Source organism: Cryptomeria japonica, chromosome 4 (assembly GCF_030272615.1).
Source record: "Cryptomeria japonica chromosome 4, Sugi_1.0, whole genome shotgun sequence".
NCBI classification, from domain to species: domain Eukaryota; kingdom Viridiplantae; phylum Streptophyta; class Pinopsida; order Cupressales; family Cupressaceae; genus Cryptomeria; species Cryptomeria japonica.
Window position 1 is genome coordinate 737616772 of NC_081408.1, and position 14508 is coordinate 737631279.

Genomic DNA, 14508 nt, shown 5'->3' on the forward strand with positions numbered 1-14508 from the left:
TGTGGGTGGCTAGAAGAATTTGAGTACACCTAAAATTTACTAGCCAGAGAAAGTGACTTAGTAATCTAATAAGAGAGTTTCCTCTCAATTCTGGAAAGGACCACATTCCAAAGGTTCACAAGGGTGGCATAGAAGACAAAGGGAATGCTAAAAAAAATGAAATATTTCCCCATGTCTAATCCACTTCCACCCACACACCAAAAGCTAGGAAGGTGCGGGTAGGTAGGATTAACGATATCATCGAGTTTTATGCCATTGAATGACGCAACCAAAATCCAAACATAAAGTGTTGAGGCATCAAAGAATCTCCTTGATATTTTGCTCCTCTTTAATGGGTGTGAGAAAAGAGTCATCCACAAAATGCCCACTAACCAATTGATCAGGTGACCTAGGTAGGGCAATTCCTCCAAATTCTCTCCCAAAAGAGTTAGAGTTTGCCAACAAATACCCAAATCCTTCAACAACAATAACATACAAAGATGAAGCAAGAGGATACCCTTAATAGATAGAATGATGAAGCCCAAAAGCTACATATTGTTGGCCATTGATAGTGATGCTCAAAGAGGCATCCCCAAAGAGCATTTGCACATATTGAATAAAGCACACACCAAACCCAAGAGCATCCAACATAGCCAAAACGAAAGGCCATTCGATGCGGTCATATGCCCTGGTAAAATAATTTTTTAGAAAGAGGGCTTGTTGCTTAGAGTGTTGGGCCCTTCCATGCCTTCCCAAATGACAATGATATTATCTAGAATAAACCTGGATTCAATAAAACTTGTTTGCTCAAGATGAACAATTTGAGGAAGCAGATGATGAATTTGTAGAGCCAAGGCCTTGGCTATAATCTTGTAGGAGGTTAAGTAGTGTAATCAATCCCCAATTACAAATATCCTTTGGATTGTCAGGTTTAGGTATGAATTTGATATTGCCTCTGTTAATCAATTTACCTAACGACTGATTATGAAAAGATTCAAGATAGACCTTATGAAGGTCAGAACCCACACAAAGCTAATGAGATTTATAAAACTCACACAAGATATCATCATAACCAAGGGCTTTATCATCTATCGTAGAACTGACCACCTCTTTTTGATTCTCAATAGAGAAAAATTGCTCACATAAGGCATGTTGAGCCTCAAAAAGCCAATACATGACTGCTTGAAAGTCAGTCTTGAAGAGCTCTTTGTCGCTCAAGGGAAGCATCTTGCTTGAGCAGTGAAGACTTTCACATAATGGAAAACAAATTCTTGGAAAATGTATGGTAGCTTAGAGAGCACGATTTGGTCTTAAGTTTTTTTATGCCTGGTAAAGAGTGACAAGCACAAGAGTTGAAAAACTCATTAGAAGTTTGGTCACCCACTTTACATAGTGTAATGTGGCTTTGATGTGAGCCTTTCTAGCAACATGTTGTCATCAATTTTCTTTAGATGATAAAACTGAGCCACGCGAACTTGCAAACTTGGAGAGAAAGGGTTGGCGGTAAGCATTTTTGTGGCACATTAAAGATCCAAGGTGGTAGCTTCATAAGACCACCAACAAAAAATGGCAAGTTGGTGACCATACATGTAAAAGAAGAGTGACTTCTGCTAGATACCATGGTTCCACTAAGTAATCCACATAGACTACCGAGTAGGATGACATTCAAGATTCCAAACCCTTTATATGTGAGCCCGTGGACTTATGACTCAACAAACAAGTGTTTTTAAAAAACTACATTTTGGAAGGCTGTTCCTAACCCACTTGCCAATTAATGCTAAATTTAATTAAAAAATGGTCGATGTTAATGGAAGATCTTGACAAGAGGCAAAAGAGAAAAAAGATTGTAAGATATTTTTGTCTTTTGATATACTATATTCAATTAAAAAAATTGTGAGATATTAATTTAAAGGGCAAAAAAGCGGAAAAAAGGGGAATTTCTAAAATACGAAATTACAGGTCCTCAACAACTCAAGTCAAGCAATCGCTTTCCTAAGTTGGAATTTCCTTGCAGCGCATTTCATTAAAGAGTATTATTTTCTTCTGCTTGCTAATTTTTCAGAACAACGTCTTCGATATTTTGCCTAGCTTCTCCGTGAGACCTTTTGTTCTGCTTGTTAATGGTGACTAGCAACAGCAGCCGTGCCATTTATTGTTTCCTCTTACCGTACCAGGCTTACAGATCATCTGAACAAAACCACTATGATATAGAGAAGCAGCTACAGCTTTTGAAGGGGTGCGCAGGAAAACTAATCTGGTAAGTTTACAATTCATTGCCATCTGGGTGTTTCTCTTTGTTTCAGAAAAGAGAAATTGAAGGCAGTTATGGAATGCTATGGTCACTTGTGATTCTAATCCGCGCCTATGATGTTGTCTGAGCTGAACCCATAATTGATTGTTGCCAAATGTATCCTTTCTTCTAATTATACCAAACACAAAATGTGCAATTACATAAGGATGTTGAGAATTACGTCGCGTTTGAAACATGGATCAATGAATTTGACTCAGAAACTACACAGTTGAACCCTGATAGCAATATCATAGTATTTACCTTTTGTCAAAAGAATTACTGGTATGTGTGATTGGCAAACCTCGTTAGTGAGGATGCTAGCCACAAACACATTTTGATTCAAGGATCTGGCTACCGAGCTTATTATGCTATCTTGATTACTGTGGCCCCTTGGGAACGTAGTTATAAACTTATACAATATATTACTGCTTTAGAATTTGAACCACAATCACCATCCTCGGGGGCAAATGTTTCCTCCAAGCTTTGAGGAAACCTACTTTATTACCATGTTGCAGCAAAAGTTACAAATGTCGGTTGGAATCCATTTCATCAATTTGTGGGTATGGAACTCCAATCATCTGTTGGAAAAAAACTGCCGATCAAAAGTTTGAATTAACCCATTCTAAATTTGAGGAATTTTTTTGAATATAAATGTATAGATGTGGATATGATTAGTGGCCCTTCTGGTGAAGTGTGGCAGTCACCCATTTTTACCTTGTAAATATGGAGATATAGGCAGAAAGTGGATTGGGCACTTTATTGATTTCCTTAGATGAAACCTACATTCGCAGGTTGGCAAGTCCTTCTAACAAGACGCGATCACATATATGAAACTACAGAATTAATAAAATATACGTTGGGCAAGCATGTTATTATATTAATTGTCGCGTGACTTTGATTTAATGGAAGACACATTATGCCTCTAATTAGATCGAGCTTGTTTTTTCAAATTGCAGACATGTTCAGAATTATTTATTGGGTATAATTGTTGCCTAGCAACCCCTTGCCATAATTTTTTAAACATAGAAGGTGCACTTGATTCCTAATAGATTCATTAGGACCTTCTTCCTGAAACTGCCTTTTGGCAGCTATTAGACATAACCTGCTTTCCTAAGTCTAGTTAAATTTGTGCCAAACCCTCATCATCATGCTATGAAGCATGAACGCAGTTTGACATGTGCCTTTTATACACATGGTTACATTTGGATTGAATTAGCATAGGAATTTTTGCAAATGTTATCTGCAAATTATTTGACCTAACATTGTAAAAATCTAATCGAACAATCAATCTACCATCGCAGATGCAACTTCAATTGCATATATAAAATACAACACTAGAATTAGCTTGCCAAGCATGTAAAAGGTTTACATTGCTTGCCATTTCATGTACATTTTTGAGTTAATACTCAAAGTATTGGGGTCCATCATCATGCTTCTTATTGAGTTAATCCTTCATTTGTAGTGTCAAAATAAAATCTTTTAAGACCAGTCTACCAAACACTACTTGTTTTTGTCAATGAGTCTTGTTGATGGGTGTTTTGTGACCACACCAACACAGAATAAAGTTTCCAACGGTCACTCTATCCTCTCTTGAGCAAAATCCTGTGTATGCTAAGATTGCGGAAGATCATACAAGCGATTCCAAGGTTCCTACTGCAAACTTGTGACTTTGTGATGGATATGAGCTCGTTTGGCTTGATGTTTGCTGGTAATCCAAGGGGGACCTTACATAAAGTGGAACAATCCTTAAGGAGACATAACAAATTTGAACTTTAAGGAAGTATAGTGAATGATTCAACAATGATGAGTATATTTGGAACATATTCTCAATGAAATATGCGGAAAGTAAATAGGAAAGGGTTTTAAGAGATTCTAATCTAAATCTAAAGAACTTGAAAGGCAATAAAAACTCAAGTGAAATCGACCACGCTTTGTTTTGCCAACTTTAGACGACTACACAAAGGGAGGTGCAATCTTCAAGGGTTTCGAAAAAGATTTTCATATCATCAATGAACACCATCAAAGAACAATGCTCATTTGATAATCGAAGTTAAACATACACATTTAAGAGGCTTAGTCCAACCTTGCGCTGCAAATAGAAATCATCTATTTGGAAAAGGTATGAGCGAACGATCTCACCATGAAACAAAGCTATCTATCTCATTCATCTAATTGCTTGAAACAAATCTAGCTACTTGAGGAAGAGAAACCATGCAAACTTTCAAAATAACACAAGTAATCACCAAAACCAATGAGTTACTTCATATTATCTTGATAGCTTATAGCAACAATCTCATACAAATTTTCCCTCCTTTACAAATGAAGGGGTGAACCCCTTTTATAGGCCCCAAAATGAAAATGGATGGCCAAGATTACATTGAGATCAACGACTAAGATTCGCTCATGCAAAACCCTAATTAGGGTTTGACCCAAAATGACCATATGTGGCGCCAAGTAGTGGGCATGGCAATAAATGAGGAATCATGCCCACTTTTTATTAAATAACCACTCACTCCAAGCAAAACGCCCACCATGCATTAAATGACCATCACTCCATGCAAAGCATCCACTATGCATTAAATGACCATCACTCCTAAATAAGGAGTCCATCATGTATTTAATAGATTCTTGTCCAAAATAGGGCAACCATTATCTCTCTCTTTGGCGCCGAATGCAATGAACTTGGTCACAATGGCCTCGAGCTCTCCTACGGAGACACTTGGTGCAGTCTCCAACTTATATTCCGAAATAGCAATATCCTTTTCACACTTGGAGAAAACCTTCCCCCATCTTGGCATTGTCTCCTAGGTCTTGCGCATTATGCTTGACAATAAGGAAACATTCTCTAGATGACCCTTTGGGAAGGATTCCATGAAGAAGAATTCATGTAGTCTGTCCTTTAGATTGTTCGTTGTCAGCAGTTAGTCTTTTTGCAAACAATGCCTCGATAGTATTGAGGATTTCTTCTTGAATTTTCTTGACTGCTGTCCTCAATAGAGCTGATTCCATATTTGATCTTTCAAAGAATTCCTTCCCAATATTCACCGCACAAAACCACAGAGGGAAGTCATATGCTTCATTCTCTCTGATGACTTCTCCATCTATTAATGCTTGCTAGGAGATTTCCATCAGTGCTTAAGACGTGGAATAGTCATGTCTTGATAGATGTGTGTATCCTCCCATGAATTGTCCACGCTTTCCAATCTGCCAAGGATAGCTAGGATCCTCTAATAAAACCTAGCCAAGTTACCAATGAATTTACAAGTTGTAGTACGTTCTCTACCCATTCCTTAGAATATTGGGCAATTTTTCTTATCTCTTCAAGTCCATCCACTGGTTCCTTTGGAAGAGAAGAGGGAGGAACAAAAGTTTGATCTTCTTCTTTGAACGGATGGATTAAGAGTCGTACATATTCACACAAAGCTTATTCTCACTCTTCAACTTCCTATTTTTCTCATCCACTTTCTTCATTCGCTCCTTCGGTGCCAGGGAGGATTCATCAAAATCCTCTATCACTTGTGCCTCGATAGCGCGTCCCAAATCAATTGTTGTAACTTCATACTCATTTGGAGTGATCTCATTTCTGTCTTTGTCAACCTTGGGAATAGCCACATGCAAAGTCCTGGATCTTGATTCATTTTTGGTGACTTTAGAAAATTTCTTTGCTGCTTTCTTTTCCACTGGTTTGTTTATTTGGCTTAAATATGAGCTATTGTCTCTCTCTGTTCATTGTTATGGTAGCATACATGGTCCTCGCTCTCTTCTTCTGTCTCGGTTTTTCCACTTCCACCACCATGTATAGCAATTTGATAGTTTTGACAACTACTTGCCTTCTCTTCTCCAAGTTCAATTGCAGCCATGTGGGAGTGTTAGGAGGAGGATTACTATCTTTTGGTATCTCTTGTTGTTGCTTAGAAGATTTACCCTTATTTGAGGTATTTGGCTATTGCCCTTGTTGCTCAGAAATCTGCCTTTGTAGTGTTTTCTTTTCTCCTTCTGAGGAGGAGGTGGTTGTTGTTAAGAATTATTTGTTTGTTGATCCTGTGATGCCTTCTCCAATCTTTCTTCTATTGATCTTCAATGGTCTTGATCAGGTTTTGCTATTCCTCAGTTGTTAGGACTAAGTGGGAAGAATCTTGTTCTTTAGCCATGTTCTCCTACTTGTCTTGCTCTATTTCTTTTCCTTCCTCCAACTTCTCTTTGTCTTCTTCTTTTTGCTCTTCCTTTGTGACTTTAGGCTCATCATGTTGCACTTCTTCATTACGGGTTTCTTTCTCAGGTGCCTCTTCATTGTCACTCTCTTCTTCTCCCTCTGTATCTTTTATTTCAACAAATGCTTTTGTAGATTCAGAGGTTTTGGGTTGATCAAGTGGTATATCCACTTGATCACTCTGCTCTTTTTCTGGCTCATGTGTTGTATGTGGAGGAGGAGGTGGCATTGAAGTTTTAGGGTGTTGAGACATGGACCAGCTAGGACTCGAACCTAGGACCTTCCAATGGTGCTGGAGTGCTCTACCACTGAGCTATTGGCCCCTCTTGGACCAGTCCATCGTCGGTCTGAGTGTGGCTTATTTCCAACACCAACACCCCCCCTTAAGCCACACCTCTTGTGTGCTTGGGGCTCCTAGCTTGGACCTGACTCTGATACCATGTTGAGACATGGACCAGCTTGGACCAGTAGCTCAGTGGTAGAGCACTCCAACAGCATATGGAAGGTCCTAGGTTCGAGTCCTAGCTGGTCCATGTCTCAGTGGACCAGTAGCTCAGTGGTAGAGCACTCCAACATCATATGGAGGGTCCTAGGTTCGAGTCCTGGCTGGTCCATGTCTCAACATAGGGGCTAATGATTCCTTTGCACCTCCAATAGTCATACAATTGGCTGATCTTACAGCAGCTAACTTGGCTAATGGATATGCTTTTATACCAAAGGTTACTTGTAATGTCCCCATTCTAGTCAGGGACTTGGGATTGAGGAGTTAGCTTATTTTTGGACCCTTGTAAGCTAACAGAGTATGGATAAAGGGGTCAGTAATGCAGTATCTTGAGGAGTGGTCTGTCTATTTGTTCTAGTTCAGTGTTGAGTTCAGTTCTGGTCTTTGTTTCATCAGTATCTGACACTTTGAGGATTTCCTATTTTTTAGGGAAAAATTGCTAAAAATAGACATGGTCCTATTTTCATTGGCATGGCGAACTGTGACCCTAGCGTCTGACAGATTCAGTTTTCGAGCAATAATGAGCGAGATATGAATTTTTTAGTGGTTCCACATGCAATTAATATTTTAATGAAATATTAATATAAAATCATAAAGTGCATCACTTAAATTTATTTAAGTGAAGATTTATTATATCCTAAGCTAGGCGTGGCTTTTAGGGTTAAGTTGGGAACCCTAAAAGCAAGTTATTATTTTTAAATCCCTAATTGCCAAAAATCGCACCTTTTGGGTATTTAGGCAGCCAAGATGGAAATTAAACCTCATTCTTGATATTGAGCATTTGACATTTTCTTCTAAGCTCTTGGCTATAGCGGCTAGGGTTTGGACCTGTTTTGGAGAGTGTGCATTCTTCAGAATTCAGTAGCTTTGAGATTGTGAAAGATCAATCGAATTGTTGCAGCTTGGTTGGCTTCATTCAGAAGTCAAATTGAATTGAATTGGGGCAGATTTGGCTTCTTACAAGGCAGATTTGTTGTAGGGTTTTCCTATTTACTGTTTTGTTGTTGATTCTTCTGTGGTTTGGAGGCTTCTTTTCCCAAACACACAACTTGCTCATTAATTGGCACCATCTTCCACTGTTTGGGTGTCTTAGTATTTAAATAAGAGCAGATCTGAGTTGTTCTAGAATAAAAATCAGAACTTTGTAAGTTGCTGATTTATTCTTTCTTTTCAATAAATTGGCTAAGGACCTACGGGTATGCTTCTAAATTCTCCAATTCATTGTTTCAGTTGATTAAATTCATGTATTATTCAATATGTGTTGCAGATTTAAAGAAACCCTCTTCTGCAGCTTCTGTCCATTTCTGAAAGACCATCTTAATAATTAAAAATTACAAGAAGATCTACAAATTACAGCAGGTTGAAGAGTTGAACCAGCAAAGGTTCATCACAGTGGTATTAGAGCTTTGATCCTGCCTTCCTGGAGGGTTAGAATTTTTTTTATGCATCAACAATAGACTGGGCCTCACAGGTATTACACACGCAGGAGACCTGATTTAGAGGGCGATCCTAATCAAATTGAAGGAATCCCCTTGGAAATTATGGGGGACAGGAATGATGATGAGCCACGCAAAGAGGTTGTGAACAATGAGGACCAAGATGTCGGAGTTATTATGAGGGGTTTGTTAACAGGGTAGTGACAAGTGGTAAATGTGTTGCAGCAGTTGACTACAGCCATACAACAAATCACTGTGCCAAGGGGGCATAATCAAAACCAGGAGGAAAATGGTAGTGTTGCTGGTCGCCCAAGGGCAAGAGTGACTCCCACACACACCTATGATAGGCCTACATGCCCAACCTTTGTTAGAAATGAACCTGAAGAAGAGGACGTGGCTGAGGAGGAAGATGAGGTGGCCTTTATAGTTAACGTAACCACACTTCATGATGAATGGGATGCATTACCACCGAGAGTTAAGGAACATCTTAACTTTGACAGGTTTATAAGTCAAAAGAGGGAACACAACAAGAAGTGGAATTGGAATGACAGGAAACCTTGGAACAAAACTAATGATCTCAAATATGCAATCAACAAGCTCATACTTTCTACTTTTGATGGCAGCAGTAGTGTTACAGCCAGAGCTTGGATTAGCAAGTTGGATACCTTCCTGAATCTACGTCCTATGTCAAAAGAAATGCTATTAAGTTTGCAGCTTTGCATTTGGATGGGGTAGCCCATGATTGGTGGCACCATGGGATGGTGACTTTGCATCATGACGTTATTACTACATACCAAGAATTCATTGACAGATTGGTTGAGCGTTTTTTGATAAAAGAGATCCAGAGTTGTATTTCAGGGATTTAGCTCAGCTGAAACAAATGGGTAGCTTGGAATCTTATATTAGTGAATTTTAGAAGCTTTCAGTTATGGTAACTAACATTTCAGAGAGAAGGCTGGTCATTCTTTTTGTTGAAGGTCTTTATGAGCCTATGAAAGGTTGGATTAAGGCTTTTGATCCCCCTACCTTGCAAGAAGCCATGAGGAAGGCACGCAGCATGGAACTTACCGCTCCTTGTAGTAAGTTCACTCCTAACAACTCAAAACCATCCTCATCATTTAATGACAGCAAGTTTGATTAAAAGAAATCAGAAAATGCGAACCAAGGGAAGAAGTTTACAGGGCCTTTGGATAGGGAAACACTCAATGATTTGCGTAGAAGGAGGCTATGTTTTCATTATAAGGGTCCTTATGATCAAAACCATGACTGTCCCCTCAAGCCTAAGGGTCAAAATAGGAATATGGAGTGGTTTTATGAGGGAGAAAACATGACTGATAATATGGACCAACAAGCTGATCAAAATGACTCCGAGACCGAAAATTCAGAAAAGGAGGTTGAAAATGAAGGAGAATTCGATCTACGGGAAGCTCATATGTCTAGCATGCAAGGAGAAGGTTCTTTTAGGTTGTGTGGACTCTTGGCTGGTCAAAGAGTCATTTCTCTACTTGATATAGGTGCTACTCATAATTTCATAGATGCACGGTTGGTGGAGAAGCATGGGATTCAAACTCAAGAGTTTGAACAACTTTTAAGGCATAAGGGTGAAAGTTGCTGATGGTAATGTGCTGACTTGTGATAGAATGATTTCAGACTTACCCATGAAACTCAATAATTATAAATTCAAAGCTGATTTTTATGTGGTTAACATGGGAAATACAGATGTGGTTGTTGGCATGACGTGGCTTCATGCCATAGGTGAATTTACACTCAACCTCAGAGATATGGAGATGAAATTCAAGGTTGATGGGACTAATCATGTTCTTAAAGCTATCAAAGCCAGCAACTTGAAATTAATCACTCTTAAAAGAATGGAGAGACTTGTCAAGCATGAAATGGTGGATTGGGCAGCAGAGTGTAAACTCATGCCTACTTATGAGGAGCAGCATAAAACACCTTATCATTCAGATATTTAGGAGCTTAGAGTTAAGCATACAAAGGTGTTTAGTGACATACCTCCTGGAAGGCCTCCTGATAGAGGCATAGAACACATTATTGAGCTTGAAGAGGGCACCAAACCCATTATGATTACACCTTATTGGCACCCCAAGCGGTTGAAAGATGAAATTGAGAAAACTATCAAAGAACTTCTAGCAATGGGACACATAAGGCCGAGTAAATCACCTTTCGCTTCATCAGTTGTTTTGGTGAAGAAGAAAGATGGTACACTTAGAATGTGCATTGATTACCGTATGCTGAATAAAAAGACTATAAAGAACAGGTATCCCATTCCTCGCATTGATGAGTTGTTAGATGAGCTTCATGGAGCTTGTTACTTCTCCAAAATTGATTTAAGAACAAGTTATCATCAGATCAGTGTCAGGGAGCAGGATATTAAGAAGACTGCATTTAGATGTCATTGTGGACACTATGAGTTTTTGGTTATGCCTTTTGGGTTGACCAACGCACCAGCTACCTTTCAGTCCACTATGAACAGGGTCTTCCAATCTCAGTTGAGGAGATTTGTTCTAGTTTTCTTTGATGACATTTTGGTTTATAGTAGAACTTGGGAGGAGCACTTGGTTCACTTGGATACTGTTTTAGGCATACTTGACAGGGCGTCCTTCTACGCCAAAGAGTCCAAGTATGCATTGGGAATGACAAAACTCTTGTATTTGGGTCACATAATCAGCAAAGAAGGAGTTCACATGGATCCTGATAAGGTTCATGCCATTGTTGATTGGCCTATTCCTGAGACCTTGACTCAACTCAGGGGATTTGTTGGTTTATGTACCTTTTACCGTCGGTTTGTTAGTGGTTTTTCACGGCATGCTGTACCACTCACTGATTTGACCAAGAAGGGCGCATTTATTTGGACACCTCTCGCACAGGAGTGTTTTGAGAAGTTCAAGCAATTGATGACTACATGTCCAGTTCTTGCTTTACCCGATTTCACCAAACCTTTTGAGCTTCATTGTGACGCATGTGGAGAGTGTATTGGTGCGGTAATTATGCAGGATCGTCATCCTATAGCTTATGAGAGCAGGAAGCTTCGGGGTCCAGAGAGGAGCTATAGTATTTATGATAAGGAAATGCTGGCCATCATGCATGCAATGGCCAAGTTCAGGCAATATTTAGTTGGCAGCAAGTTGCAGTCTTATGATTTTGACATCTCCTATGTCAAAGGGACTGAGAACGTTGTTGCTGATGTTTTATCTCGCCGCCCCCACTCATGGCAGCTATGTACGAAGATTGGAAACACTTGATTATAGCAACGTATGCCAAGAATCTATGGGCATCTAGTATTATTGATGGAACAGTACAGGACATCAGGTACTCTCTTGTGGATGACCTCATCATTTACAAAGAGAGGATATTTTTAGTTCCAGGTTCTGAGGTGAAATGCATAGTATTGAGGACTTTCCATGATTCACCTATGGTTGGACATCCTGGGTACTTTAAGACCTATAGGTAGGTACGAGAGAGATTCTCTTGGAAGGGTCTCAAGTCTGATGTTCTTCAGTATGTTAGAGAGTGTTCTATTTGCCAGCAGAACAAGCAAGAGCACAACTTCCCTGCAGGGTTACTTTAGCCACTTCCTATTCCTGACAGGAAGTGGGAATGCGTGTCTATGGACTTTATTACAGGCTTGCCAAAAGCCCAAGGGAGAGACAACATATATGTGGTGGTTGATCGGTTGAATAAGTATGCACATTTTTTTCCGATCACGACTACTTATTCCGCTGGTCAGGTGGCTAATCTTTTCTTTCGTGAGGTATTTAGATTGCACGGTTTACCTCGGAGTATTGTCAGTGATAGGGACAATAGATTCATGGGTCACTTCTGGCAGGAGTTATTCAGACTTTGCGGGATAGAGCTCACTCAGAGTACCAGTTACCACCCCCAGACTGATGGATAGACAGAGATTGTCAACAAGTGGGTGGAGGGATACCTGCGGAACTACATCTCAGGGCAGCAGAAGGCTTGGGTGAAGTGGTTACATTTGTGCAAGTATTGTTATAATTCCACTCACCACATGACTATTCAGATGACACCTTTCAAAGCTTTGTATGGATATGATGCTCCTAGTTTTCTGGATTTATTGATGAGCGATTGCCAAGTACCGAGTGTTGGGAATCTGCTACAGGAGAACTAGGATATTATGAGAGCACTTCATGATAATATTCTGAAGGCTTAGAATCAACAAAAGCAATATGCTGATCAAAGGAGGGTTGAGCGATCTTTTGAGATCGGGGATATGGTGTATTTGATGCTACAGCCCTACAGACAGTCCTCTCTTAGAAAGAAGGGCTCAGAGAAACTCAAGCCACGTTACTATGGTCCTTTTAGGATTTCTAGGTGAGTTGGCCAGGTGGCTTATGAGTTAGATTTACCGACTGATAGTAAAGTTCATAATGTGTTCCATGTGTCACGTCTTAAGAAGGCATTGGGACAACAAATAGTTCCTTCTGCAGTTCTACCACCCTTAGATGATGAGGGGAAGTTAGTGCTAGTACTTGAGGCCATTCTGGAGTTCAGAGATCGTCATTTGCGGAGAAGTGTCATCAGGGAATTTTTGATTAAATGGAAGGATCTGTCGATAGAGGATGCTACTTGGGAGTGTGATAGCATTTTACAGCATCTAACATTGAGTTTTCTTGAGGACAAGCAAATTTTGGGAGAGCGGACTGTAATGTCCCCATTCTAGTCAGGGACTTGGGATTGAGGAGTTAGCTTATTTTTGGACCCTTGTAGGCTAACAGAGTATGGATAAAGGGGTGAGTAATGCAGTATCTTGAGGAGTGGTCTGTCTATTTGTTCTAGTTCAGTGTTGAGTTCAGTTCTGGTCTTCGTTTCATTAGTTTCTGACACTTTATGAGGATTTCCTATTTTTTAGGGAAAAATTGCTAAAAATAGACATGGTCCTATTTTCATTGGCATGGCGAACTATGACCCTAGCTTCTGACAGATTCAGTTTCCGAGCAATAATGAGCGAGATATGGATTTTTTAGTGGTTCCACAGGTAATTAATATTTCAATATAAAATCATAAAGTGCATCACTTAAATTTATTTAAGTGAAGATTTATTATCTCCTAAGCTAGGCGTGGCTTTTAGGGTTAAGTTGGGAACCCTAAAAGCAAGTTATTATTTTTAAATCCCTAATTGCCAAAAATCGCACCTTTTGGGTATTTAAGCAGCCAAGATGGAAATTAAACCTCATTCTTGATATTGAGCATTTGACATTTTCTTCTAAGCACTTGGCTATGGCGGCTAGGGTTTGGACTTGTTTTGGAGAGCGTGCATTCTTCAGAATTCAATAGCTTTGAGATTGTGAAAGATCAATCGAATTGTTGTAGCTTGGTTGGCTTCATTTAGAAGTCAAATTGAATTGAATTGGGGCAGATTTGGCTTCTTACAAGGTAGATTTGTTGTAGGGTTTTCCTATTTACTGTTTTGTTGTTGATTCTTCTGTGGTTTGGAGGCTTCTTTTCCCAAAGCTTGCTCATTAATTGGCACCATCTTCCACTGTTTGGGTGTCTTAGTATTTAAATAAGAGCAGATCTGAATTGTTCCAGAATAAAAATCAGAACTTTGTAAGTTGCTGATTTATTCTTTCTTTTCAATAAATTGGCTAAGGACCTACGGGTATGCTTCTAAATTCTCCAATTCATTGTTTCAGTTGATTAAATTCATGTATTATTCAATATGTGTTGCAGATTTAAAGAAACCCTCTTCTGCAGCTTCTGTCCATTTCTGAAAGACCATCTTAATAATTAAAAATTACAAGAAGATCTACAAATTACAGCAGGTTGAAGAGTTGAACCAGCAAGGGTTCATCACATTACCCTAGCACTTGCTGCCTTAGCTAAGTACTTTGAATGTTTCATCTTTTCTTTCAACGTTTCCGTAAGCTCTAGAAGTGGAGGATCTTGTGTTTCTTCTTCCAACTTCTTCTCTCTTTTACCCTTTTCTTTGGTTCTTTGCCCTCTTACATACTTTAGTGGGAAAAGGAGGTCCCTTGAACTTTTGCTTGACCCTTCTAGGAGGATTGGTACTTTTGAGTCTAAGGTCCATCCAAGCCATACTCCTTTC

General features: G+C 39.4%; 1 protein-coding gene and 1 non-coding gene across 4 annotated transcripts in view; both read left to right on the forward strand.

Moving 5' to 3' along the window:
- The first annotated feature begins 1964 nt into the window (after positions 1–1964).
- The window catches only part of LOC131027443 (TMV resistance protein N), a 76839-nt gene continuing 64295 nt past the window's right edge, over positions 1965–14508 (forward strand). Inside the window, exon 1 of one of the 3 annotated variants that reach the window (XM_057957513.2) lies at positions 1965–2236. In XM_057957513.2, coding sequence (XP_057813496.2) covers positions 2100–2236 — 137 coding nt within the window. In that variant the 5' untranslated portion in view covers positions 1965–2099. The remainder of the gene's footprint in view (positions 2237–14508) is intronic. The other 2 variants (XM_057957514.2, XM_057957515.2) reach the window with 2 other exon arrangements.
- Positions 7022–7093, forward strand: TRNAD-AUC (transfer RNA aspartic acid (anticodon AUC)). Its single transcript has one exon. It is a non-coding gene; the product is annotated as a tRNA-Asp (tRNA).